This window comes from Acipenser ruthenus, chromosome 2, assembly GCF_902713425.1.
Source record: "Acipenser ruthenus chromosome 2, fAciRut3.2 maternal haplotype, whole genome shotgun sequence".
NCBI lineage: Eukaryota > Metazoa > Chordata > Actinopteri > Acipenseriformes > Acipenseridae > Acipenser > Acipenser ruthenus.
In genome coordinates this window covers 57,382,641-57,410,130 of record NC_081190.1, presented here as the reverse complement: position 1 = coordinate 57,410,130, position 27,490 = coordinate 57,382,641, and the positions used below count along the sequence as shown (strand labels likewise).

Sequence of the window (27,490 nt, the reverse complement as noted above, 5' to 3'; positions counted from 1 at the left end):
TACACATTTTTATTTTACTTTCTCCATTAAGTAAACAAGAATTTTACTGTACCATACTCACAGAACATGTGCGTATGTGTGCATTTAAGCAACATACTTGATTATAAACTTAGTAGTCAGATTTTACAATATTTTTTGTCAGACAAGACTTTTAAATCGCGCCAGATTCCATAATAGATTCTGGATTGTAGAGGGTATCGCACCACTAATTTCATAGGGATTTGGATGGGACCCAAAAAGAATTATAAAGAATGCCCGTTAGTATAGTGACTAGATTAGACAGGTTTTACTGTAAATGAACAAACCTAGATAACTTGATTATTCTCTCTCACCTGTTTGTTTAGATGTCTTATTCCTCCCTCAGATCTCTCCAGTTCATTCTTTAGTTTTGTTACTTCTTGCTGAAGTTCTTGAATTCTGAAAACGGTTATCGTTACACAACAAGAAAAAACAGATTTATTGTAATCTACAGAAAGACATTCTTCCATTAAAGAGAATTAATTTGTATTAGTACATTTTTACACCAGCTTACTGTACATCCCCCTACACATAGTATATTTAAAATTACAAATCACCATTTTCTATTGTCAATTATCAATTAAACTCGGATCTCAAAACCAGCCTTGAGCTTTCTGGGTGTGATATTATTGTGTTTCGATGTTTTAAAGTAAAATATGAGAAGATTAAAGATGCATAGCTTTTGATGGTAATTGCAGCCACAATTGTAAACTTTTAATGAGCTAGGAGTCAAACTTTTAACAAAGCAGACAATGAAGAAGAAAACTGACATTCCCCATATGACTATTTTACCAAAACAGAAAATTAGTGTTAAGTTTTTAAGGAGAAAATGGTGTAGCAATCCCAGTGTGTTTCAGTACCTGTTGTCAGCAACCTGAAGGAGATCTGCCACATATGGATCATCAGGCTGGGGTACTGGCATGGAAGAGACAAATGAGGGAGGAATTGTCTGATCAATCTGCATGCGCTGGCGCCTAAAGGGAATGGTTCTTTTCTTACCACCTACACAAAACCACAAAAAAAACCCAAAAACAGTTAGATAGTGGGGCATGTAATAAAGAAAATTAAAAGCTTTTTAAAACAACTAGAATGCGGTCTGAAAATGACATTTCTTTCTTTTTTTTTTTTAAATAACTATATATTTGGCATGCTGATTAGATTACCTGAGCCCCTCATGTAACAGGATAAACAAAACAAAAAAAAAATACATGAATTGCACTGGAATAAAATGATTAAGCCAAAGTAATACAAAAATATAGTAATACAGAGAATTCCGTCATTCAGTGTTGAAGTGTATTGACCGGGGTACTATTGGTAATACACTAACCTTGTGCAAGATACTATTGATAAGTCAAACACGTTGAGATGGCATTGATAAACAGCATAAAACAAATACAGTAACCCTACACATAAATCTGAAGTTCAATTTGACAATTTTTTTGTTTTTGTTTTGTATTCACATACGCATTTTAGTAGGTGAGGTGTACAAAAACTAACATGTTTTAATCCAAAAGAATAATTAAAATATATTGTCCACCTACATGTTTGACAAGACATTACTAATCTCTGAACATCTGACAACTGCCTACATGAAAATAAATAAATTTAAAGGAGAAAATGAATGTCTGAATGCAAGCCAAGTGACAGGGTATGTCTTCAAATACAGTACTGGTCTAATTCTTCTATGATGTCGGTCATGTTGCTCTTACCTGGCGTCTGCACCACTGCTTGCAGGTTCTTTTCCTGCAGCTGCTGGATTTTATCTGTCTTGGCCTTACTGTCCTTCTCTAGGGATCGGACTTTATGGACGTACTGGTTATTCAAGAATTTCAAATCCGCCGTCTCATGCTCCAGCTTTCTTATGGTGGATTTTAAATCTGAAAAACAGACAAACCAGGTGTTTGGGTTACAGTAATGCTTAGTTTTGAAATTCAACCATAAATGTATTTAAAAACTACAATGCAATTAACAATCAGTTATGCTTTCAAGGCAGAAAGCTAAAGTTAAACAAAATTTGAATCTGTAGTATGTTCAGTTACATAATTTTCTAGCTATCCAATTACATAACATTTGCCATAAGATATGCAATCACAATTAGTACAAGTATTATTATTATTATTATTAAAACATTTCTGTTTATGTTCTTAATGGAGCCGTTAACCCCAATTCTGACCTTTACTCTGCTTATCCTTCTCCTCCTTAATTTTCAGCAGCCCCAGGTGGAGCTCATTGTTCTCCCTCACAAGACGAGCATTTTCAGTTCTATAGGGTTCAAGCACGGCATCCAGATTTTTGCTCTCCTTTTCTGTTTTTCCAACTGAAAGTTTGGCATTGCGCAAGCTTTCTGTTGTGTGCACCAAGTCACTGTAACATAAGCAAAGATTGTTGCTCAATATTACTAGAACTACCACATTTGAAAAGACTTTTAAAAAGCCAAGATAAAGAACACCCCTCTCTAATACCATACAAAAAGCAGCAGTGAGAACAGTCACTGATGCACTTTGTTCCTTCAGGCAGTCAACACATTTGCATACCAAAATCTTTCATTGACCAGTGAAGATGTTTCCCAAGGTACAGGATCAATTAAATATTCCAAGGTGAAGTGGTCATACCAAACTAATATCCAAATCAAAAGTGTGACTCCTAGAAGAAATGGTGAGCATGAATGATTCTTGACAACTAATCCTGTATAACCTACATATGTTTAACTTAAAATGTTTAATAAGTCAAAACCTACCTGCTGATTATCACTAAATTAGTGCTATAATACTAAGTGTGATTAACCTGAGATGGTTGTAAATAAAGAAGTGTTCATTGACAAAGTGAGAGGTAGCACAACCCCATCTGTGCATGTTATTTGTGTGTGAACAGTACCCCCAGCTGTTGTAACATACTGTACCTAAAAAGTTTTTCCACCAGTGGCAAGGACTCAATTCCCAAAGGCTGCCTGTAGCCCAGTTGATCCAGTCGTTTCCTTAAATTTATAAATTTTCTTTCTGCAGCAGTGCTCATTATTGCGTTACTTTCTTGGAAGCAAAAAGACTGCTGAAACAAATGCATCATGAACTTCAATTTTTCCCTTGAATCATTTTAACCTAGTTCCTAACCAAAGAAAATGCCGGTTGGCCATTTAAAAAAAGGCTGCAGTAGGGAGACAACTGTAGAGAAATATCACGGTTTAAAAACTAACTAACAAGACTCGAGTATGACTAAGTTAGAGAAAAAAATAAATAAATAACAAGAAGAATCTACCGTACAAGTACTGAAAGTGAATAGCACGGAGATAAAAACATCAACTCACATTTGCAAAAAGGGAAACATAATATTACAATCCAAACACCTTTATGAAGTATACATACTGTATAATAATCTAGATATCAATTACATTAAAATAGGATGGTTACATTAGTGTTCCCATTTTCTTTCTACTCGCATGCCTATATAAAAGGTAAAAGCGAAGATTGTATTATATGTAGAATACTTACAAAGCAGATATACTTTTTGTTTTGCGTTTGTTGTTACAAACCGCCGTGATTTCCAGCCATAATATTCAATCGTACGGGCCCTCAAGTCGACAAATTGCAACCATTTAAGTTTGCATGTTTTAAAATCATGAATTCAGCCTAAAGGTCTCTTAATATAACATGTCAGGTGTTTCGTGAAGTGGATTTCAGTTTGTAAATGCCAGTTAGCCTCTCCCCTCCTCCCCGGTGTTTCCTTTTCCCTAGGCGGCCCTAAGACACTATCCCGGCGGTAAAGCAATTTGAAAATGGCGCGTAACAGAAGACGGACCGAGATAAAAGTGACCCCTTTCGTCTATCTTCTCCATGGAAACAACAAGCAGAGCTGTTGCACAGGAAATAACGTTTTCATGAAACAAGCGGAAGAACTACCTTATCCATGCAGGACAGAATCTCTTTTGAATACATTGACAAAATGTATTTTTCGTTGTTTGAAGGGGGAAAAAATCTGTTTCAAATTTCACTGTATACTAGAATTACAGATAGTATACCAAGTCTGCTTCTTCGCTAGTATTGTACTGTAATAGCAATAAACTTAAAAACAAAAATCGAGAATAGTTTTTGCTGTCACATCAGCGGCAATACAGTAACCACAACAGCAATAGCAAGTATTCAGTGGGTGCAGGCTGATTACCATTTCAGCAAATTTGTTTACGCATATATATATATATATATATATATATATATATATATATATATATATATATATATATATATATATATATATATAAACACAACACAGGTACGGTGCTCTGTTTTCTAGCAAAGCCAGGCGGGTTTTGTGAACAAATTACTGAACAAAGAGCAAGATCAAAATTAACACATGTACGCTAATCTGCATGTTTTTTTTAAAACACGTACCGTAATCGGGGGCTATTTTGGACAGTTTTGACACATTTTCTGTAGTACTTTTTTATTATTCATTTTTTAGAACGACTAAGTTTGTTATATATTTACAGGTATATTTTAGGGCTATAGAGTTAAACATTTTTTGTAACACGTGATTTAAATACCCTTTTTTAATTTAAAATTTGTCAAATATTCCAGGGCTTTGTGGAGTCTTTGAACATTAAGTCCTTCAAACTGGACAACGCCTCTGGCGAGTTCCGTGTAATCATAGTAGCTTCGAGCATCAAGTTTTCTTTTATACTTTTCAACTATTTCTATCGTCTATGCAATCTAATGGCTTTCAACTATGAGGATTTCCTAGTCTGAAATTCTTGTCGCGAGATTTAATGTTAACACCCTCACATGATCAGTGACGAGATGAAAATCACATGATATGCGGTAAAGTAGTATGCGGTATAGTAACGTAGTACATATCAAGGATAATAATAATTTTATTATCTTTGCTACATATGCAGAACTATTTCTGTCCAGAGTTACCCCAAAGAAGTCGCACAATTTGGAGATAACACTGGACAGGTCATTTTCTTGGCCATGGAAAGGGCTACAGATTAGAAACAATATGTCCCCAAATCAGTGATCTGTGCAGATTCTGACAATGTAGAGATGAAAGTTTGATTACGACGTTTGTATAGTAATTTTCACTTCTCGCACAAATCATACAAAAAATGTAGGTAAAACCAAGAATTGAATAAAACTAAACTGTTCATTAGAAAGCTGTATAGTTTGTTTATATTTAAAAAGCAAAACCTAATGTTTTATTGCAAAAAATAAAAAAAATACCTTTTTTTTAATTTCTCTTCAATGTTCAACGACTTCCAAAAATATCCTCAGATTACGGTACTATTTTATGAATTCTATGGAAGGCCATCTGGGTCAAAAACGCATAGTATATATATATATATTGATTTGGGCCGATCAGAATACATAAAATACAATATACACAATAGTTTTATTTATTTTAAATATATTTCAGTGTAACATATTCAGTTTTACACTAAAATATAGTTACCATAGCTAACATTACTAGCGAGGTATTGTATCAGGACCACTATGTAATATTTGTGTTATCAAAGTTCACTGTGTGGATTGTTGGACATGCTGTGGTCTGCTAGTGCAAATACAGGTTCCTTTACCAAAGGTTTGTAAAATACACTTGTTACAGTATTACACAATATCACATTGTTCATCAACAATCCTCAAAATGAAATATCTTTTTTTCTGGTTTGGTAACTTTATTGGATGTTTAATCTTGAACAAGTTGTGCCATTGACAATTTGGAGTAATTAGCTTAATGAACCTGACCAAATGTGCTTCTGATATGTCTATTTCACTTCCTAGATTTACTTTAACCTGTGGTAAAGGACCTCAAGGAATGTTATCGTTCAAATCAATCCGCCAAAAAAATACATAAATATAGTACTCATTTATGCATTTTACCTTTGTTCTGCTTGATGAAAGAACATCTTTCTGGTACACATGCTCTGAATGTTGTGTGTCAATGTACCAATGGATCATGAATACCAGCCCTGCCAGGAATGGATGTGGTGATTGAGGGAAATTAAATCTCTGGATGATGTAAAGCAGGGTCCCCTTAGGGCCACATGAGAAGCCTTGACAATGTTAAGCACATCATGTGGCAACTCTCTACCTTTCAGTGCTCTTTGACTAATGTATTTTCCCCACCATTGTCCCACTTAATATAGAGATATTGCAACACCAAACGACGGTACTGTACCAATAATACAGGAAAGTAGGATTAAGTATGGATTGCTAAAGCACACTGTAGGACAGCATTACATTTATTTCAAATGTTTTAATATTAAGGCTTCACAATCTTATATTTAAGGAAGTGTTTTGCAGTATATTATGAAATAAAGAAGGCAGCCTTTCATATAAGAAAACTCATTAATAGTATAATAGTCCAAACTGTAATGAAAGCTAAGCAGATAACGTCAAGAGCTGACATACATTTTTTTCAAACAGTATTTTTTTAAAAGCTTTAACATTAACAAACTACAATTATCAATCCCAAAACAGAGAATATTAAATCAGGAAAATGCATATTCAATTAGGCATAAACCATTACATAACTTCCATTTTTCAATAACTTGTTGACTTACAGGTATGTGGTTTCATTTAACCCTATTAAGGTACTATATTTGATCAACATCCTGATAACTTGTTCAGATTTTGTATGTGGAGTGCAATTGGAGGCAATAGGCGATTCACTTTAAATACGGTATAATTGAACTACCATTAATCTCCAAAACATTTGTATTTTATTATTTTATGTATGTACAATATTTTGTACCAACATGAAATAAATAGCCAAAATGCTGCAACTAATTGTATTAATTATTTGGCATGATCACAAGAGCACATTTGTATATTACACTGATAATAGTGTACGATAAAATAAAGATACAGCTTATTTGCAAAACTCAACTGTAGTTAGTTGCAGCTAGCTGGTTTCAGACAGTGGATAATGTAACTAGACATGTTTTGAAACTACTTTGGCCAGGGCCTACTGGATATTCATAATGTGTTCAAAGGTATTGCAAAGATGATTAACTGAAGGGCAAAATAAAATCCCTATAGTGTATACTATTTTGTGATCAGTTAGAATTCTGCACAAATGTATCAAAATGGTTAAACACAGAGAAAATAAAATACAAATCACTATATTTTATTTTAGTAAATCTGAAATCAGTAAAAGCCATTATATGAGAAACATACTGTTTGTGAAATATATATTTAAGGTATGTTTATTATTTTATTTGCAAACCCTTGGCATTTATTTCATGTCTGATTGTCCCACTTAATGCTTTTAGATAAAATAAACTGAAATTCACTGGGTAAAACAGGCAAACATAATTAGTACTGTTACATAACATTCTCATATTAATATTAATATTTATAGTGTTAACAGCAGGACATTAATGCTTCTTATGCCAATCATAACCTTTCACAAGAAATAAAATTATTGTTCAAATGACGAATGCTTATCTGGGGGTTTATCAGTAATGTCCTGTTAATCGGCATTGGCGGCAATATAGCCACTTTGCATTCACTACAAACATCTATTGTGCATTTGCCACAACAAACATTACATCATTGTACAAATTTCCCTTCCATAATGTCCGAGACGTACATTCCACTGCAAATAAAAATGTGCTAAACCGCACTTGGTTACAAATGGTAAAAATATAAAATTAAATAACACCCCTTTTTCTTACATATTTCATTTAACACAGGAGTTATTATGAGAAAGGAGTGTTTATATATCTCCTCCACACATCCCAGAGCACACACAAACAAGCAGTGTCTTGCACACATCTTGTGTTCCTTATTCCAAATTAATGAGACTGGGCGATGCTGGAGAAATATTCAAGAATGTCTTGAATAGTGAAATCCATTGTTATCCCAGACCCAGGATAACAGCGACCGATTAACCCAACAAAGTGCTTGTACTGCCGAATGAACTCATCCTGCATAGAATGCCACACAACCTGACAGGAAAGGGGAAGAATATGAAGCGATTAAAATATATATATATTTTTTATCCCACATCTGTTTGCTCTTCGTGAACTTAAATAAGAGATGCACCCCTGTTCAAAGGAGAATGCATTAATCCGACCTCCAGTCCTGTTAATTTAAATCTGAGACATAGACAATTATTTTTAAATTAGGAAGACAGGGCAGTCTAACTAATTCATCCTCCTTCTCTATACTAAAAGAATGTCCTTAGAAAATGTAATCACAATGAATCTGCTGTTTTCTAACATTTAACACAAGATAGTCTCAAAATGTATAAAAAAAAATCTAATAGATAAATAAAACAAATTGCAAGTATGGTAATTAAGATCAACACATTAAAATATAAACTGTTTTTGCCTAGAAAATAAAACTACTTTATTTCTCAGCATTACTGTACCTGCAGCAGGTTCTCTTCCTCACAGAGGTGCTTGTCCACTTTTTTGTAGAGGTTGTCCAACCCCTTCTTCACCTCTTTTCCTGGATATTCCTTGATAACTTTGCGCAGCTCCTGTTTGTTAAAGGCCAGTTGGTAGCTCACTTCTTCTTCTCTCACTCCCTGTGCCACACGGGCCTCGACACCCTCAAAGAAATGCTGAAATTGTGCATACAAGGCTAGTTAATATATTAGTAAACTAAAGGTTTCTAAACTAGTGAAGTCTGTCGTTTTCAAACCAAAAGAACATTTAAAATCCTAACGCCAGCAGCAAAGGATGAATTTTCTCATTAAGATATGACATCAAGCAACCAAGCAAGCAAGTACAGTTTGTATGCAACAAGGGTGCACAATTCTAAAGGTTGTTGGCATCTGCTGCAGTACAAATCCGCCACTGAAAATGTAAGTTACAATATTGATTTTGTAGTTAGAAGTGTATTGCCTGCCAATACTGACATTATGCCTGTCATCCACAGTCGGGGTAAATAGTCTGCCTGTCTGTCCAACTACCTGTCTGTATTGCTTAAATCCTAAGTATATTATTTAATTATATTCAGTTTATCACAATGTGAGGGGAATTTATTGAGGTTGTTTTTCACTCTGTCCGATTGCCTCACTGTATGTACTCCCTTACATTTTTTCATTTCTCTAGAGCCCCTTCCAAACTTGCTAAGAACATTTTTTTTTTTTTCCCAAGTTTTTATAAATGTAAAGAATCGTGTATTAGAACCCGGGGGTTCTATTTGTTTGTCTCTCTCCATCTGTATGCCAAAGATTTTAAACATCTATAGGAGCACTAAACACTAAATGTGACAGAACTTTGTCTAAAAATCTGGAGGTATACAGAGGCATCTGTCTCTGTATGTCAAACTTACATTTGTACATATCATTCAGTGGATATAGGTCATGTTTATATTTTACCGATTGCTCTAATTTTGTCTTTAAAGCCACTGACAGGCAGGCACACTTTTCTTAAATACAATTTGAAACTACAGTCGGCATCGCTTTACTGGGACACCTCTGGAGACATAAAAATATCCTGAATAAGCGGCTGTCCCTTAGTCAAATTTATATTCATAATTTAAAACATGTGCAAGAGAGAAAAGTATTTTTCCTTTTTTATTTTTAAGTGAAAAGAAACAATTAAATCACATCACATTGTCATTTTTTTTATTCCTAAACTAAATTAAATCAGTTTATTTCTAAACTAAATTAAATGAAAAATAATGAAATCACATCTTAAAATCACAAAGTGAGACACCTGCGATGTTGACACACCAACTTTCTTCGCCACAGCAGCCTGAGAAACCACACAAGACTCCAGATCCTTCAAGAGGGCATTGTGGTTTACGCAATTTTATGCAAGTCACAGCATAATCACATAATCACTGCACTGTGCTCGCGAACCTGTCTTGCTCTGAAAAGCGATCTCCGTTCATCAATTGAAAATACTGTATCCCAATTAAACAAAGTGATGTCCCAATTAAACAACATAAATAGCATTCGGAAGAACCGTCTCCCAGAGTTCTGTCCCATTTAAGCAGAAATACCAATTATCAGTATCTCGATTAGGCGACGCCGACTGTATACGTAGATGAATATTACCCAATGGTGCTCAGGCATACAAATCTATAATCATTACAAAGATCTACTAAATGACCAGCAAGTATTTAGAAATTAAGTGCAGCAACTTACATTAAGTTTCTCCAGAGGCTGTCCCAGAGAGTAAATGACATAGGATTGCAAGTGATCAGTGTACTTGTATTTGGCTTCTTTCCTCTCAGTCTCCAGGCAGGAGATCTTCAGACGGGACAGAGTTGAAAAGATATGATGGAAGTTCTCCATCATCACAACATCCCTGGGAGTCTTTTGACTTTCATTTGCAACTTTCTCAACTTAAAATAAATACATATAAATGTTTAAATTTCTTTGACAAAATAATGATGCAGGTTTAGATTAACAATTGATAGACCTGACTCAATGTAATACTCTGTGGATTTTAGTGTTTTATATACTAAAATTTAAAGTATGTAGTCTTCAACAGGCTCAACCAAGCTTGAACTTAATGTTTTTCAAGATATAGCTCCAGGTGTAGCCAAGCTAAGATTATGTAAAGTGACACACAGTATGCACAGTAGCTGCCACTTTTCAATTTGGGAATAGATATGCACACAGATTAATCCTAAGGGTGGGACTGAGACAATACATAGCTTGTTAATACATTCTTAGTGAGGCATAACTATATTCTCTACCTGTAGTGTTTTCTTACCATTGAAATACACAGCTCTGATGAGTTTTACATAGGCCTTGTCCAAATCTCCACGTCGCTCTGCATTTCTAAAGATTGTCTCGGCCAGCTCTGCAAACTGCTCAATACCAGTAACAAATGGAAGGATGCCAACCTTGCTCTTCTTTGAGATCTTCACCTCTTCCATTTGTTTAATTTGATTTGACTTTAAAAGAAAGCAGACCCATTAATTACTGATATAGAAACAGCAGAAATCAACTGCGACATAAACAGGCAATAGTATGTTGAGAAATGGCTGTCGGTGTTCCAGGTGGGGAAATATCAAACAGACACAGCCTAATGGCTTTAACATGCTGTAAGGCAGTGGTGGGCAACTGAAATAAAACAGCCCTGAGGGCCACCCGAGCCAGCAACACATCCAAATGCTAGAAACCACCAATTAGAATACATAGACGACAAAATAATGGAAAATACAATTCACTGACTAAAATATGTTAGCATTTCAATTGAATAACAAATATAATTAAAAGGAGTACATGTGCAGTTCCTACCATTAATGTGACTTTTGGGAGACCATGGTTTCCACCAGCTTTATTGCACTGCCCTCACCACATTTTGAAGCAGCTGGTGTGTTTGACTTTGACACCTTTTCCATACGCTTGTCACAAAATGTATCAATTTTAAACTCTTTGCTATTGCTAACTCAAACCTTCCCAATTTCACTGCAGTAAAAAAGTGTCAAATTAAATGTACTAAAACAACCACCATCTAGCAACCCTTCACGTGGCGGTCGTTCTCACGGCGAGCCTTGAATATATTAAAACTTTTAGCAGTTTTAAAGATAACCAATGTTTTTCTAAAAATACAATTTCTTCAAGGTTTAGCCATCTTACAAAATAGTTGCTTTTTTTGGTTCAATTAATTTTAACAAGTAAGAAACATTTACACAATATAGTGAAAATCTTACTTTTGTGATATCATTGTTTGAAATGCTTTGTAAAATAAGGGACTGGGTAAAGGAAAGACACTGCTTTGTATGATATTATTATAATTTAATAATCTGACCGCCACTTGCACTGATTGATAAGAAAGCAGAATATCATAACTTAATTTCTAACTTAAATTTTCACCCAAAAAGTTAAGAAAACATATCAGCAGCCCAGGATATCTTTTATAGAATATTAGTAAAGCTAGCACCACCCCCAAATCATCCTGGGACTAGGGCAGAAACTGGTGAATGGGAGAATTTTTTTTCCACTGAAAGGTTACCATGTTTCTTTCCTGTTTACCATCAACAGCTTATTTTTCTGCACAGATCTGTTCCACCTCAGTGCTACAGAGTATGCGGCTATGTATCACCATTCCAACTGTTTTTTGTTTTTTTTTAAATAGCACAAGCTTGGCAAGGTGGCAAGGGCCATTATTGCACCCCCAGTGTGCCACAGGTTGCCCACCACTGCTGTAAGGAAATACATTTAAAAAAAACATCTTGCTAGCTTAAGTAATTAAAAAAAAAAAAAAAAAAAACAGGTACAGCTTCTCATGCGCTGCTAAAGTGAATCCTGACATGACAACTTAAATACTGAAAGCAAAAGCATGAAAGACCTCTTACTATGCACTTATCAAAGTTCCTTTTGACTGTCACCAAGACATTTCCAAGTGTGGTGCTGAGGTAGGAAGCTGGATCTACGTTCTCTGCAGTCCAAACATGGTGACTCATTTTCACCAACATGTACAACGAGTTAAAGCTGTCAATCTTGTCACCAAGGGCAATCAGATTATTGAGTTCAACCTCAATACAATGAAAGATTTTATTCATCATGAGCCGAACCATCTCCTTCCTGTAACAAGAAACCAGCATTAATGACAATGAAAAAAGCCTAAGCTTAAAACTATGTCTTTCCTTGTATACCACTTACACAGTTAGCTGACTGGGATCACTGCAGAAAGTTGTGAGTCTGAGCCCATCATTTGACCACTTGCACTATTGTAATCTTAAAATCAACTCTATTTTTAATTAGATATCTGTCCACGAATAGAAGTTTGTTTATTGCAATTAAAATGATCCCATCATGTCCCAAGAATACTGAAAAAGCACAAAAAGTGGGCTAGCTTCAAATATTGACATTTTTGTTTTCTTAATTTCATAAAATAATGTAAAATGAAATTCCCTGTCAAAATCCCCATTTGTGAAAGAATAGTGTAAATATACAGGTTGCAGACAAAAGTACTAGCTACGCTGCTTATACCATAATTCAAGGTAACAAATCAAGGAAAAGCATTTGGTAAACTTTAACCACTTTTTAATAAAAACAAAAAGCAACATACACAATTCAGAACTTTAACAAATAATCTTTATCAAAAAACAAACTAACTTATTTAAATTTAAATGATTCGTTATTGGTACCCCTGCTTTAGTATTTCATGTGTTCTCCTTTTGCTTTTTTAAAAAGCTTTCTAACCAGTACATTACATTTTGTTGGCAAAATCTGGGACCATTTTGCCTTGCATATTTCCTTCAGCTCAGACAGATTAGATACACAATGCGTGGCTACAGCTTTTTTCAGATCAGTCCAAAGCATTTCTATTGGATTGAAATTTGGTGATTGCAAAGGCCAATCCAGAACTTATCTTTGATTTCTTCAAGGATTCCAGCGTTGACTCAGCCGTATACTTTGGGTCGTTTTGGAAGATAAACTGTCAATCAGCCTACGAGCAGATGGTATCATTGTATTGATGGGTTAAAACGAACATTAAAGTAGGTTCTGTGCAGACGGTAGTGATTTATACACCCTGTCAATTAAGATAAACCGTACCATTCTGTGGCAATAACCTTACGAGTGAATGTAGGGCCCTGATGAGAATGATCTTATATGTTTTATAAATATTAAGAATGAAACTAAACTGTATGTTCAAATGTATAGACTTATGGAAAGTGATGTAATGCTACAGAGCTGTACTGCTATATTCCATTTGAGGCATACAACCTGCTTGTTGGGATACCTACTGTATATAAAACTAAGAGGTTTGTACAAGACAATTGAGTTTGCCAACCTTCCATCTCCAAGGTTTTGTCTGTGAGGGGTCTCCCAGTCCAGGTAATATTGATCAATTATCTTGAAACTGTATTGTAAGCTAGCTGACTAAAATGTTCCTGTCTAGAGAAATATTTGCAAATTAACATATACCATTGTTCTTGTCATTGATATTTAATAATTCATCTTAAATAACTGTTCACTAATAATACAAGGCTTAGGATAATTGGTATAACAATAAATGAATAAAACCACAACCCTACAGTACTTTGTAGAATGTTTTGATCCATGGCTGCATTAATTCGATCTTCAAATCACATGAATGTCTCTAGTCCCCGAATTACTAAAACACCCCCATATCATGATCGAACCACCTCCATGTTTAACTGTAAGTACAAGGTTTTCTTCATTGAAGGTATTCCCTTTTTTTCTCCAATCATACTGTGAGCCATTTTGGGAAATTTTGTTGAAGAATGCTTCAGATTCCTGTTCATACTTCTTGGCAAATTGTAGATGCTTTTTTTGTTATGGTTAGATTAGGGTTTAACTCTTTGGCTGTTAATCTTGGATGTTTTTTCGCTGCTCAGACGATTCTCCTGCCTGCTGTACCTGTAATTTTCTTTCGACGTCCACTTCTTTCAAGTGTTTCAGTTGAATTTGTTCTGTGGTATTTCTTGATTATTGTTCAGATTTTGGTATTCCATATTTCTTTTATATTTCCTTTGTTGTAGTTTGCTACAAGTGCTTTTCTCAAACGTGAATCCAACTCCTTTGTCTTGACCATGATCTGCTGTGTTGCCAAAACATTCTTCAATAGATGTTGGAAATAATTACCACTTTTTTCTGGCTATTGACTTTAGAATGCAGCTTAATTACTGTGTGTATATATATATAAATAAACAAATAATAATATAAATAAACAATTAATATATATATATATATATATATATATATATATATATATATATATATATATATATATATATATATATATATATATTGTGAGACAGCAGGGAGGGGGTTAATTCCTCCCTCTAGGAAAACATGTGCGGAAGGCACATTTTTGGTTTGTTAATTGTTTGGTTAATTGTTTTATTGTTTAATCAGTACCTGCACCTGGCTATTATTGAAAATTAGAGCCAGGTGCAGGGTTTAAAAGGAAAGCAGTCAGTCTGCTCAAGGCGGCTGCTGAAGAGGGCAGAAGCCCGACTGTGCTGGTGTGGGTACAGCTGTAATTAAAAGAAAAAGGTAGTGTGAAGCCTTTTTTGTGTGTTTTGTTTTGTTTGTTTTGTTTTGTACAGGTAAACAGCTTAGCTGTCCTGTTTTAGTTTAGGTTCCTGTTCTGTTTAGTTATTGCTCAAAGAGAGCTAGGTGTTTGTTTTGTTTAATTTTGTTTTTGTGTTCATTAAAAATAGCGCAACCGCGCTTTCAAAAATCTATTTCTGTGTTGGGTCGTGTTTTTAAAGGGGCAACGAACCGCGAAGAGGTTCGATTCTTTTACAATATATATATATATATATATATTATCCAAGGCGACTTACAAAGGCTAGGGTGTGTGAACTATGCATCAGTTGCAGAGTCACTTACAACTACGTCTCACCCGAAAGACGGAGCACAAGGAGGTTAAGTAACTTGCTCAGGGTCACACAATGAGTCAGTGGCTGAGGTGGGATTTGAACTGGGGACCTTCTAGTTACAAGCCCTTTTCTTTAACCACTGGACCACACAGCACGTATCATATGTGATACAGAAATGGGCATTACAGGGTTAATGTAAAGGTGTCAATACTTTTGTCGAACAAATATTTGAAATTTCTTAGGTTCCGTTGTTTTTGTTTTTGTTTATAAAAATTGTTAAACTACCAGAAATTGTGTATTTTGGTCTTTGTCATTAATTAGTGGCTAACATTGACTAAATGCTTGTAATCAACATGTATTCTTGAATTATTTTATTATGTGTACAGTGTCAATACTTTTGTCTGTGACCTTTTAGCACTTTGTGAATGGTGATTTTTATTTTTTAAAAGGTGAACATAAAAAAAAAAAAAAAACCCTGCAATTTAGCATTCAGTATTTTTCAGGAAAGTATTTAAGAACATTTGTTGTATAACAACTGTAAAGAAATTATCAATTTTGAAAAGTGACAACCCTATTGTTTCTGTTTTAATAAATGTTATGTTTAAATCGTGAAATATCTATTTTTTATCGTGAAAAAAAACAGTCTAGATGACGGTAAGTAAGCAAGTCTATATGGAAACACAAATACTCACTCAGACGTTGCAGATTGCGGTCTTTCCCCACCAACAGATACATGCCTTGATGGCACTGCTCCATCTACTTCCTCTCCATCTACCTATAAAAGTGCAATCATATTTAATGACTAAAGAAACAAAAATATCATAGTACTTAATGTGGTTGTTAATGGGTACTTTTTTCAAGACATATTTTTGTCTTCAGTTCATGGTTTTACAGTACCCTGAACAATTTTATCATCCATTTTCCTGGCAATGAATTGTCTAAATGATTTGATGCATCACTTAAATCATCCATAACTTATAAATTATTAATAAAATATCAAAAAGTAAAATCCAAAAAAACATTGTTGTTCAACATATTTGGACTCATATTCTCCCACTTCAAAATTAATCCCATCAAGTATCAGAATCTCCCCTTTCTATTGGTACATTATTCAGACTGAAGACTCACAGCTGTAGATCCTAGCATGCTGGGTTGTTGCTGTAGTTTAAAGAATTTGCTGATGAAATCCTGTTCCGCCAGACAAAGAGGCTCCAGTTCACTTAGAACTTGTTCAAAGATCTAAAGACAAAATGTTTGAGAGTGATGTTTTACAGTGTTACCAATAGTTTACATTTACAGACTTGATTTTAGTAGGGTGCATCATTTTGCATCTAAACTAAAATACAATGCATTCGGGTGACCTCCCCCAACACAGCTCTAGTGTGCATGTTCCAAGGGTAAATAAATCAACACTGGAGGAAATCTGCAGACATTTTAAAAGCACTGCAAACACAACCAAACAGTGCCACTGTTACTTGATTACAAATCACTATAGGAAAAAAATTAAAATGTACAATATGAAATTCGGACACAACTTATTAACCCCTTAACTGCTTTAACCTCCTCTGTCCAGGAGAAAATCAGGGGTAAAATAAGTGCCAATTCCAAATATATAAAAAAATCAATTTAAAAAATGTTAATCCTGTTGTATAATTTGGGAGAACACAGACTCATCTTTTTTTTTGCTATTGGCATACTGCGTTAGTATTGTGGACTGTGATGGGAAAAAGAGTCTTGTGTTGTTATCCAGCCTCCCGACAACAGAGGGCACTGGGCCATGCCAAGGACCCCCATGCAAAGATCACGTGACCGTGATGGAAGTCATGATTTTCCGGGACACCATCTTTGTGTGGGGCAACAGTGCAGGTACACTAAACCCGGTCACTCTGGTCAAGTGTTTATTAAAAACACCTGCCGTTCTTGGATAGGTGTTTCACTGATCTCAGGGGAACAAAGGGAACTGCATTGTTGTACTTCGGGGCTGGCATTCAGATTCTTGAATAGGAGAGAGAGATAGAGAGACGTGGAGGGGAGGATTAAATCGATTAACCTGTGTGTTTATTTACATAGACGGGGCGGACAACTGAGGAGCGAGGGAGAAGCTGGCGACCGATGGAGCCCCGTCCCTCAACTCGATCCTGCTTTTAGATTTGGATTAATCCTCACGCCCTGAACCCTGCACGTTTTATTGAGTTTTTTGGTTTAAAAATAAAACTACCACCCTATCCAGGGTTGATTACTGAAATACCTGTTTTGAACTCCCTTCTTTATCCACTCCAGTCACATGGGCATTATCATATTTGTATCATTTGTGTGTGGCCATGTGTCACAAGGCTAAATACAATTATACAATTTAAATACCACGTGAAACACAGACCCGTTTATATCCCGTGTACCAATCTCTATACACCAACATTAACACACGCAACATACAACACAGAAATGCACACAGGGGCGGAGCACATTGCCACACCATGACAGTTTCTTTTTTAATGTTCCTGGATAACTAGACAACAAATGTTCCTCCAAGGGAGATTTCCTCCATGTTGTTTTTCTGAATTGCTGTGCAAATTGCTGATTCCATTCTAGCCTTTACTGGTGACACTTCATCAAAGCAGACTAAAGTGACACCAGGTCAAAGTTTAATCGCTTTTTTTGCAAATAACACATGACGACACGCACAATACTAAAAAGGTGATTTACTGTACAACCATGAAAGGCACTAAAAGGGTCTAAATAGAATGCTGCTCTTAGGAAGGAATTCTGGTGGGGTGGTCTAAGGTTAGCTTGTTGGAATGGCACAGACTTGTGACAGAGATCTAACATATTGGACACAAGTCTGGTAAGTGCACAGTGTAGCAGCAGTACTGTATAACATGAGCAGGAGAATAATATGAGTAATAGCTTCCTACAGATGTCAGGACTGCCCAGTCCCTGACCACATTCCGGCGCCTCCTTAAGACTCACCTCTTCAAACAGCACCTGTAGAACTCCTCTGTTGTATCCTGGGACACTATCACCCTTCATTTAAATATGCTTTATTTTGCTCTTATCTGCCCCCTATTTTACTGCATTTAATCCTGTACCTCAGAATATTGTAATCTGCCAAGTGTTTAATCTGTAGTATTTTGTACTTAATCATATCCTGATGTAACTATCACTATTTAATCATATCCTGATGTAACTTTCACTATTATCTGCTGTATTATTGAATTGTGATTTGTCACACTTGAGAATTATTGTATTTCTTGTTCTTATTGTATGACTTATATTGTAACACTTGAATGTATTTGTATTTGCTTGCGATTGTAAGTCGCCCTGGATAAGGGCGTCTGCTAAGAAATAAATAATAATAATAATAATAATAATAATAATAATAGTCATCACACTTGAAGCTCGTTGAAATGCTCAATGTGACCAATATTAGTTTCCACAATGGCTTGTTCTTTGTGCTGACATTACCTACAGCTGAATTGAAGCGCTTGGTGATTGAAAGCTTAATGAATGATTTGCAGTCTGTTTTAAACCGGATCTACTGTAGTACTGGTGGTGGTGGGAAGGGAATGCATGCCTGTGATTGGGGGAGCACTCACAATGGAGCAAAATGTAAGCCTGACTGAGGGAGGGGTTGGGTGAAGAGTGTGAGTTTTGGAGCTGTGGGAGATGACCTGTTGTTTTTTTTTATTACCGAGTTAGACAAGCAGAGACTGTTAGCTTTCTGTGTGTTACCTGCCTGTTTATTAAACCCTTTTATTTATCCTGTGTTTGTTATCGTTTATTGCATTTATTTTATTGAACTGTTTGTTCTTGTAAAATAAACTGTACATTTGAGACCAGAATACTTGCCTGGACTGCTTCCTTTACATCCACGTTACAATAGCAATTTAAAATTGTGTTGCAACATACCCAATACCAGTTTTAATTTTCAATTCAACACCAACGTACCGACAGCAGTCAGTTGTGCAGTTTTTTGTTTTTTGCAATATGCATTGTAACCAGGTAGGATACATTCATCTCCTTTTCTGAGACAGAGACTGATTTTTTAAGAACGTTTGCTGTATAGCTAATTGATCAGCTTTCTTCTGGAAAAACTCATCTCGTTTCCCAACACAATCTGGATGCCGTGTCTCAAGAGGCCGACGCCTTAGCTTTCATGAGCCAGTACTTCACAACAAATGGCACGAGGACGCGGATCATCCTCGTCACCAATGTAAGAAAAACCGAAGTTAATATAAGATGGTAATTGCGAGTAAAAAGGTCTTGCTATTACAAAATAACTTGATATTAAATGTACTTGCACCGATGGCTTCATTGACAATATTTGTGTTTTAGAATTTCTTATTAACCAAAAATTCTGTACCTTGTCAAATTTGGTTCTGTCCGCCACATCGAGGTCTGAGGCAGACATGTTGCCCATATCCAGTAATGAGGATGACTGAGACCTGCGACTTCCTCCACCCTGGATTGGTAGTTTGTTGAGGCTGGATGTCGAACCAGTGAGCTTTCCTGAACTCCCATGCAGGCCTGACACACACACAAGGAGAGAATGGTGCAATCACTTTCAGCAGGGTTAACTGGTTTTCACCACTTAAGGCTAAGTATCTTCTTCAATGAAATCGCTATAAAACCTCTTTTTGTATTGGACTAGATGTAGTGTGGTTTATCTTTAAAAAAACAAATACGGAAGCTTTGCAGCAGTCAATGTATTTAACGCCTTAAAAAAAAAAAAAGCACAATATTGATATGCCGGCCATAAATCATGCAGAAATATTAATTTTCATGACTACATATAAATAAATGTTTGGAAACATCACGTATTCTTTAAAACCATAAATGGGACATAATACATGACTACAGAAAGCTAACTTTCTGTAGCCAGAACTGCTTGGTGGGTATTAAGAGCAAATAATGAATAACTTTACAAAGTTTATTTTTCGTTTTGCTAAATAACTCCATAAAGCAGAACTTCTAAATCTGTTTTGGTACAGTATTGGACCACAACTTTTTACATGTACAAGAACAGTCAAGTTAGAAAAAACACCTTTAAGTTTCTTTTGGACTATTGTTTTTGCCATAGAGTCACCGGTGAACAATAAAGTTAGAACAAACCGGACGTGACAAAAAGGGATACACAGGAAAAGCGAGAGAAAGAGAAGGAGCAGTAAGGTATTCTCCTTGCCTATACTTTTGTTTTGTGTAAACTACGCTGTGTTCCGATTGACAAAATAAATAAAACCTCCAATATTGGAACCCTTCCATAACCCTGAATCATTACAAGTACAATATTACATCAACAACAACAACAACAGCGGAATATGGCCAGATTTTCTAGCCGTGCAGACCTCTAGTTCATACTAAACTCCTGTTTATCAGCTGTAACATATTAATCCAATAAAATAGCTTTTAATCCAGAGCTCTCTTCACTCACACTATTATAAATTTAAACTAACTCAGGGTATCTGTACCTATAAACTGGTAAAGCAAGTGCAAAAGCAAAGGCACATTTCCTGAAAGGAATAAAAAAAAAAAATTGTAGCTTCAAAATATAACCCCCTGTCTACCCCTAACTTCCTTAAAAATGTATGTGTTACAGAATGTGTTACCACTAGTAAAACTAACCTTCAGACAAGTTCTGACATGTACAGTACACAGACGATTTAAATTCAGGTGAACTGGTATTCATTTTCTGGTGCAGTGGAGAGTGCAATATGTGAAGCAAATGATACGGACCACAGATTGAGCTTTTTAATGTTGCAGGGATACTTACTCTCCGTTTCTTGTTTGACAGCACTCTCTTTTCGAGGAAGCGTGGCTGTGGCAGCAGATTAGATTGCAGGCATCAAGACAAAGACAGGTTAGGAAATGTGTCACACAGACCGTGCAGCATAGGGCAAGTTAAGAGTTAGTTATACAAAAAAAAAAAAAAGCAAAACAACAAAAACATGCATTAGAACTGCCAGAAGAAATACAACTACACCATGAAAAGAAATGTTGATGTTCCAAGTTGACCATAACACTTTGCACGTTTATAATGCTTTGCGATATAAACCTTAGAAGCTTTTTAGGAAGAAAACTAAATCACATGTTCTCCTTGTTTCTATGTATATTCAGTAAAAAGTACAAATTCAAAACAGAGAATAGGGGGAGACCTGATGGGATAAATGAATATGCTCACCAACCTGACAATAAAAATGTTTCGATGTGAATCAAACCACTCATTAAAATCAACACTACAGAGCATATTTTAGCAGCTGGATTTCATTTTTGGTTTTGTTGGTGTCTCCTCTGTGTTTACTTTCCAGCTTGCTGCTGGGTTGTAGGTAACTGCATTATGAATTGAACTAACTGTGGATAAATATTAGTTGCTTATTATTGTGCTGCACGGAGCACCACTCTTGACTGAAACAATCGAAAGCCGGGCTCCTCATCACTTATATTACTGAGATCACTGCAGGACAAACAAGTCCAAAAATGAAAAGCAACTGCTAAAACATGTACTAATGCAAGACATTGTCTAAATGTAGTAGTTTTGCTAATTCATGGGACATAGGGTCATGCTGGTCAGTTCATGGCATTTCCTCTTTAAGTTTACAGCTACTGTATATGCTTCTAGTGCTATTTTAAGTTATATATTTTGTATGTATATGTTCTCTATTAAAAATAATAGTAACATTTTTGTAAAAATGTTACAAAAATAAGTATACAAGCACACACATTTCATGAGGCTGGAAACAAATGATTTATGTATTGTTAATGTGATAAAATTGTTTCAATTTCATGCACAGTTAAGGTACGGTATGCAATCTACATAATCATTATTATTTTGAGAAATAGTCTTAATTACCAAAAATATACTGTATATATATATCTATATAAATATATATATATCTCTCTCTCTATATATATATATATATATATATATATATATATATATATATATATATATATATATTAATAACAAGAAATCTTACCAAACTTCTTGCCCTCTTTAGTTGTGCCTGTCATTTTAATCTTTGCAACTTCAAAAAAATCTTTAATTTCCCGTTCATACAATCTTGCGATATAATCAACATAATTCTGCAAAAGAAACACATTTTCGTCAACATTTGCTGTGGGGTCTCCATGGTCTTAACATGCCGGGTTTCTTATGAATGAACAAGGCAATATACATTGTGACAAACTGGACCCTAATAACCTGAAACTTAAATTAACTTTATATTGCCACTAAGGGGTGCATGTGTGTAAAGCCAAGGGTATGCTAGTCTACATGTTGCTAGAAAATGTAGAATAAAATCTGTTGCTTCTACATTGTTGCTTCAAATTTCAGGGTACAGTATTCTACAGTATGTAGAAATTGCAGATAGAATGTTGATGGACAACACAGAGAAGACAATACATAGATGATATTTCCTATCAAAGTTTATTTGTGTTCCCTTTCAAGTAGGGAATATTAACCATTACAAATGGGTGTTTCCCCTTTAAGACACCCAAACCTAAAACTTTATACCAAAGACTTCTCGTCAGAGCAGTGTGACTGTAGCTGCTGCTGCTCCGCCCCCCCGAGAGCATAAAGGAGCTACGCACACTGACAATGATGCCATTTTCCTTTTCAGCTGATCCTGAATACTTGAAAGCACACTGATATTAAATTATAACCTTCCTAATTACCTTTATTTCATATTTTTAGCTTTGCTTTTTAAATGTTGAATTAATATATTGAATTGCTGAATTAAAATGGTTTATTTCTAGTCTTTCTTGGGTTTTCAGCCAAGTTCAGGTAAAGTCCCGCTGCGGCCTACTGCCCCGCGGGAAGCCTGCGGCTCAAGTGCCGTCCTTCCTGGGATCCCTAGCACTCCTTCGGCTGTGCAATATTCTACTTTTCGGAGTTTAAAAAAAAAAATATTGTCCAACCGTGTTCACTTCGCGTTCCATTTGTGTGTAAATCGTATTGTATATTATTTCTATATTGTTATAATATATTAATTTTGTGTTTCTTTATCTCTCTCTTTTTTTTTTTTTTTTTTTTTTACAGAGTAACACATGCCAACTTTAGCAGCTTGATGCTGTATTAGTGGCGCTATCAGCACACTCTTACAAAGGCTTGTTTTACAAGCAGGCTGCTTTTAGTCTCATGTCTGTACTTGTAACTGGAAGGTTAGCCAGTGATTGTCTTACAAAGGGGACTCCCCTGTTAATACACCACTAATGGTAACTGCAACACTGTCGCCCTCGCTCCTGGCACCAATACCTGGAGTACTGAGTGCTGGTACCGAGTCCAGTACCAAGTACCAAGAGAACTTGACTCTGACTACTGTGTATACTATCTGTATTCTGTTTGCTGACACCGTATACTATGCATACTGACACTGTCTGTTGTTTAACTAACATTATTGTGTGTATGTTGTGCGCACTAACACCATGTTGTGTGTACTGACACCGTCTGCTCTGTGCATTGACACTGTATTGCGCACTACACTATATTCTAAGTGCATTGACACTATTCGCTCTGTGCACGGACACTGTCCATATTGTCCACGGACACTATTTTTTGTGTGCAACAACACTGTGAGCACCGACACTGTCACTGGCTATTGTGCACTGATGCCGTCTATTGCGTACAATAACACTGTATACACTGACACAGCCTACTGTGTGTACTATCATTATTGACTGTGTGCACTCTGCTTACTGTTACTACTGTGTGCACTACTACAAAGTACAGAGTCTGTTTCTACCATGCCTGGGTTTCATGCATTTTCTTGTTTTTTGCAAGGCCAAGTTGCCTCCAGAGGACAGACAATTTAAGTGCATTGTCTCTCAGTCCTGAGCACGCTCAGGAGGCTCTGATTGATCGCACTTCGTGTGATTTCTGTGCCCACTTCGTCAAGTGTACGTTGGACTGTCAGCTGCGCCTCAGATGAAGCAGCACCACAGAGCCCTGGGTGCTCACTACTGTTCAAACTGGTTACTCGCTCCAGTTCCAACACGGCCCTCCTCCCTTCCGGGGCGTGACAATAACAATTGTCATGGACCCACAAGTCACCGCTCAGGTGACTCAGGAGGTAGCAGCTCCGCTGCGAAAGAGGGCTATTTACATAGTAGACCCCTCCAACAAGAACAGGGGGTTCTATTCCAGGCATTTTCTTGTGCCAAGAAGGGATGGTGGCCTCAGATTAATCCTCAATCTCACACAGGTAAACCTGTATCTCAGTCGGAGACGGTACAAGATGATGACTTTGCAACAGCTGTTGCAGCTCAGCAGGCCAGGCGTCTGGTTCACCATGGTGGACCCAAGGGATGCCTATTTTCACATCCCCATAAAATCAGTGTACAGGAAGTACCTGAGGTTAACTTTTCAGGGAACAATTTAACAGTTCTGCCTCTCTCTAGCTCCACGCGTACTTGCAAAGTGCATGGAGGTATACTGGAGGCATCAGGGTACTCAACTTCCTGGAGTCTCCAGCACAGGTACATGAACACACACAGCTCGTTACCAACCACCTACATCGGTTGGACCGGAAGGTGAACTATGCAAAGAGCCAGTTAATGCCCACCCAGATAGTTACCTATCTAGGGGTGCACCTGGACTCACAGCTCATGCTGGCCACCATGTCAGACGACAGAGTGGAGAGAATAACCGCCTGCCTAGAGCTGTTTCAGCTTGGCAGAGCACTGCCAGTAGTGGCTTTCCACAGGTTTATGGGCCTGATGGCTACAGCATCCAACACCCTTCCACTGGGTCTCCTGTATTTCCGCCCCCTGTAGGCTTGGTTCAACCACACAGCTTGTCAGCCCGCGTTGAATCGCAACTTACTGTTGACAGTGTCTACACAATGTCTACAGTCACTCTCTTGGTGTAGACAGCCGGTCCATCTACACCTAGGCATGGCACTGGGTAGTGTCACCAAGAGGGAGGTCGTCACCACAGACACCTCCAACTCGGGTTAGAGCGGCGTTTGGAATGGACGAGCAGTGCAAGGGGTGTGGCAGTCACAATGGAAGGGTCGTCACAAATGTTTTAGAGCTGCAGGCAGTGTAAGTGTCCTTGCAGAATTTTTTGGAGCAGGTTCGGAGGAGACACGTGCTTGTTCGTACGGACAACACGTCCGTGGTGTCCTACATCAACCACCAGCGTGGTTTGCGGTCACTCAGTCTCCAGTGTGTGGCCCACAAGCTTCTGCAATGGACACAACAGAATTTTTGAAAAACACCCGGCAGCTTATGCCACCAATGAGGAATGTGGCAGCAGTGTGGAGTAGTGGTTAGGGCTCTGGACTCTTGACCGGAGGGTCATGGGTTCAATCCCAGGTGGGGAACACTGCTGCTGTACCCTTGAGCAAGGTACTTTACCTAGATTGCTGCAGTAAAAACCCAACTGTATAAATGGGTAATTGTATGTAAAAAAAATGTGATATCTTGTAACAGTTGTAAGTCGCCCTGGCTAAGGGCGTCTGCTAAGAAATAAATAATAATAATAATAATGTGGTTCCTTGTTGGAGGTTGAATGTAGTGCTTAATGTACTGATGAAACCTCCATTTGAGCCCATGCACTCAGCTGAGCTCAATATTTTGTCTTTCAAGGCGGCTTTCTTGCTTGCAGTCACCTCCGCTGAGCGGGTGAGTGAGAGGCAAGCATTCTCTGTATCGAAAAAGCCTGTCTAATATTTGCCCTTCGTACTAACTTATTTGCCGAAGACCATCTCGGCTTTTCATGTTAACCTGTCGGTGGAATTGGAGGCTTTCCATCCCCCTCCTTTCCAATCTGACAGGGAGCGCCAGCTCCATACACTTTGCCCAGTGCGTGCATTAGCGTATTATGTTGACTAAAAGCTGGAGGCAGTCAGAACAATTCTTTGTCTGTTAAGGACAACAGTCCCAAGGACAGGCACAGTTACGACTGCTTATGAACTGGCCAATATGCCTCATCCAGAGAAGCTCACCAGCCATTCCACTAGGGGTCAGGTGACTTCATGGGCTTTGTTCCTGGGTGCATCTGTCCAGGACATAAACAATGCAGCAGTGTGGACTCCATACTTTTACTAGGTTCTACCGACTGAATGTTGTAGATCTGCATAACCCTGGTTTCAGCACTAGAGTGCTGAGGGCGGCTTCCCAGTCCACCCTCACAACACAACATTAGGTGAGTTTCATCTTCGGTCTCTTCCAGCTATTGCTGGATATTGATTAACTAGCACAAGGTGGTTTCAGCTCAGCTTTGTAGCTCAGAGAGGTACTACCATGTCCTTGCGACAGCCTGAGTATACTTCACTCATTTGTAATTGTTAATATTCCCTACTTGAAAGGGAAGGTTGGGTTATTATCATAACCCTGGTTCCCTGAAATAGGAATATTAACCATTAACTTCAGGGTCGCTACTCTCGAAGGAAAATGACATTGTTGTCAGCGTGCGCAGCTCCTTTATGCTTTCGGGGGCGGAGCAACAGCTGCGTCACACTCCTGTGACGAGAAGTCTGGTATGAAGTTTCAGGTTCGGGTGTCTTAAAGGGTAAACCCCCATTTGTAATGGTTAATATTCCTATTTCAGGGAACCAGTGTTATACCAACATTTTTTTTTCAATATAATAAAATACTTTATGCTTAAATATGTATCTACTGGATTGTATTTGTAATATTTACCATTACCCTCATCATTTTTGTTTGGAATTTGTTATTTTTGGCTTGACAGTTCAGCTTGAATGTTTTTTTGTTTTATTTGTTTAAATAAACGTGTAAATAAAACTAATTGTAAATAGAGAGAAGTTGAAATGTGATAATTGTTATAGTTTTTATTATTATTATTATTATTATTATTATTATTATTATTATTATTATAAGAACAGAATTCCCAATTATGCCAGGTGAGGATTTTTTTTTTTCTTTCTACAAATCAGATATTGGCAAGTGTGCAACAATATTTGCAATATTTGTTCAAACAGCTTTAAACAAAAGCCTTTATTTGAGACAAAATGACCACTGAAAACACAACTTGGGACCTTAAACGCAACACACCGTTAACATACCGTTGCAGTTTAACATGAACGTTCTAATGCTTCAGCATCTGTACCAAACTGGCTTTTTTTTTGTTGCCATTTCTAATATTAGACTATAATGCCAACACAACACTATGTTCAAAACGGTTCATAATAGGAAATCGATGAGGAGAGTCTCCCTCACATACCAGCTTCTCATTCATTTTCTCTGCCATTTTTCTT

General features: G+C 36.8%; 2 protein-coding genes across 9 annotated transcripts in view; both read right to left on the bottom strand.

Annotated features, from left to right (window-relative positions):
• Nucleotides 1-3,848, bottom strand: part of cep135 (centrosomal protein 135) — a 36,828-nt gene extending 32,980 nt beyond the window's left edge. The window contains exons 1-6 of one of the 2 annotated variants that reach the window (XM_034014411.3): nucleotides 3,504-3,848; nucleotides 2,918-3,063; nucleotides 2,192-2,382; nucleotides 1,728-1,895; nucleotides 879-1,020; nucleotides 333-417 (exon numbers count right to left, since the gene is read on the bottom strand). In XM_034014411.3, the coding sequence (XP_033870302.3) occupies nucleotides 333-417; nucleotides 879-1,020; nucleotides 1,728-1,895; nucleotides 2,192-2,382; nucleotides 2,918-3,030 (699 nt within the window). In that variant the 5' untranslated portion in view covers nucleotides 3,031-3,063; nucleotides 3,504-3,848. The remainder of the gene's footprint in view (nucleotides 1-332; nucleotides 418-878; nucleotides 1,021-1,727; nucleotides 1,896-2,191; nucleotides 2,383-2,917; nucleotides 3,064-3,503) is intronic. The other variant, XM_034906356.2, reaches the window with a different exon arrangement.
• A 2,381-nt stretch (nucleotides 3,849-6,229) lies between these two features.
• The window catches only part of exoc1 (exocyst complex component 1), a 36,277-nt gene continuing 15,016 nt past the window's right edge, over nucleotides 6,230-27,490 (bottom strand). For 4 of the 7 annotated variants that reach the window (XM_034014956.3, XM_034014960.3, XM_034014958.3 and 1 more), the window contains 10 exons: nucleotides 22,250-22,355; nucleotides 21,046-21,090; nucleotides 19,639-19,802; nucleotides 16,407-16,517; nucleotides 15,971-16,053; nucleotides 12,279-12,507; nucleotides 10,688-10,871; nucleotides 10,114-10,313; nucleotides 8,383-8,577; nucleotides 6,230-7,957 (listed from right to left, as the gene is read on the bottom strand). In XM_034014956.3, coding sequence (XP_033870847.1) covers nucleotides 7,805-7,957; nucleotides 8,383-8,577; nucleotides 10,114-10,313; nucleotides 10,688-10,871; nucleotides 12,279-12,507; nucleotides 15,971-16,053; nucleotides 16,407-16,517; nucleotides 19,639-19,802; nucleotides 21,046-21,090; nucleotides 22,250-22,355 — 1,470 coding nt within the window. In that variant the 3' untranslated portion in view covers nucleotides 6,230-7,804. The remainder of the gene's footprint in view (nucleotides 7,958-8,382; nucleotides 8,578-10,113; nucleotides 10,314-10,687; nucleotides 10,872-12,278; nucleotides 12,508-15,970; nucleotides 16,054-16,406; nucleotides 16,518-19,638; nucleotides 19,803-21,045; nucleotides 21,091-22,249; nucleotides 22,356-27,490) is intronic. The other 3 variants (XM_034014959.3, XM_058997764.1, XM_058997765.1) reach the window with 1 other exon arrangement.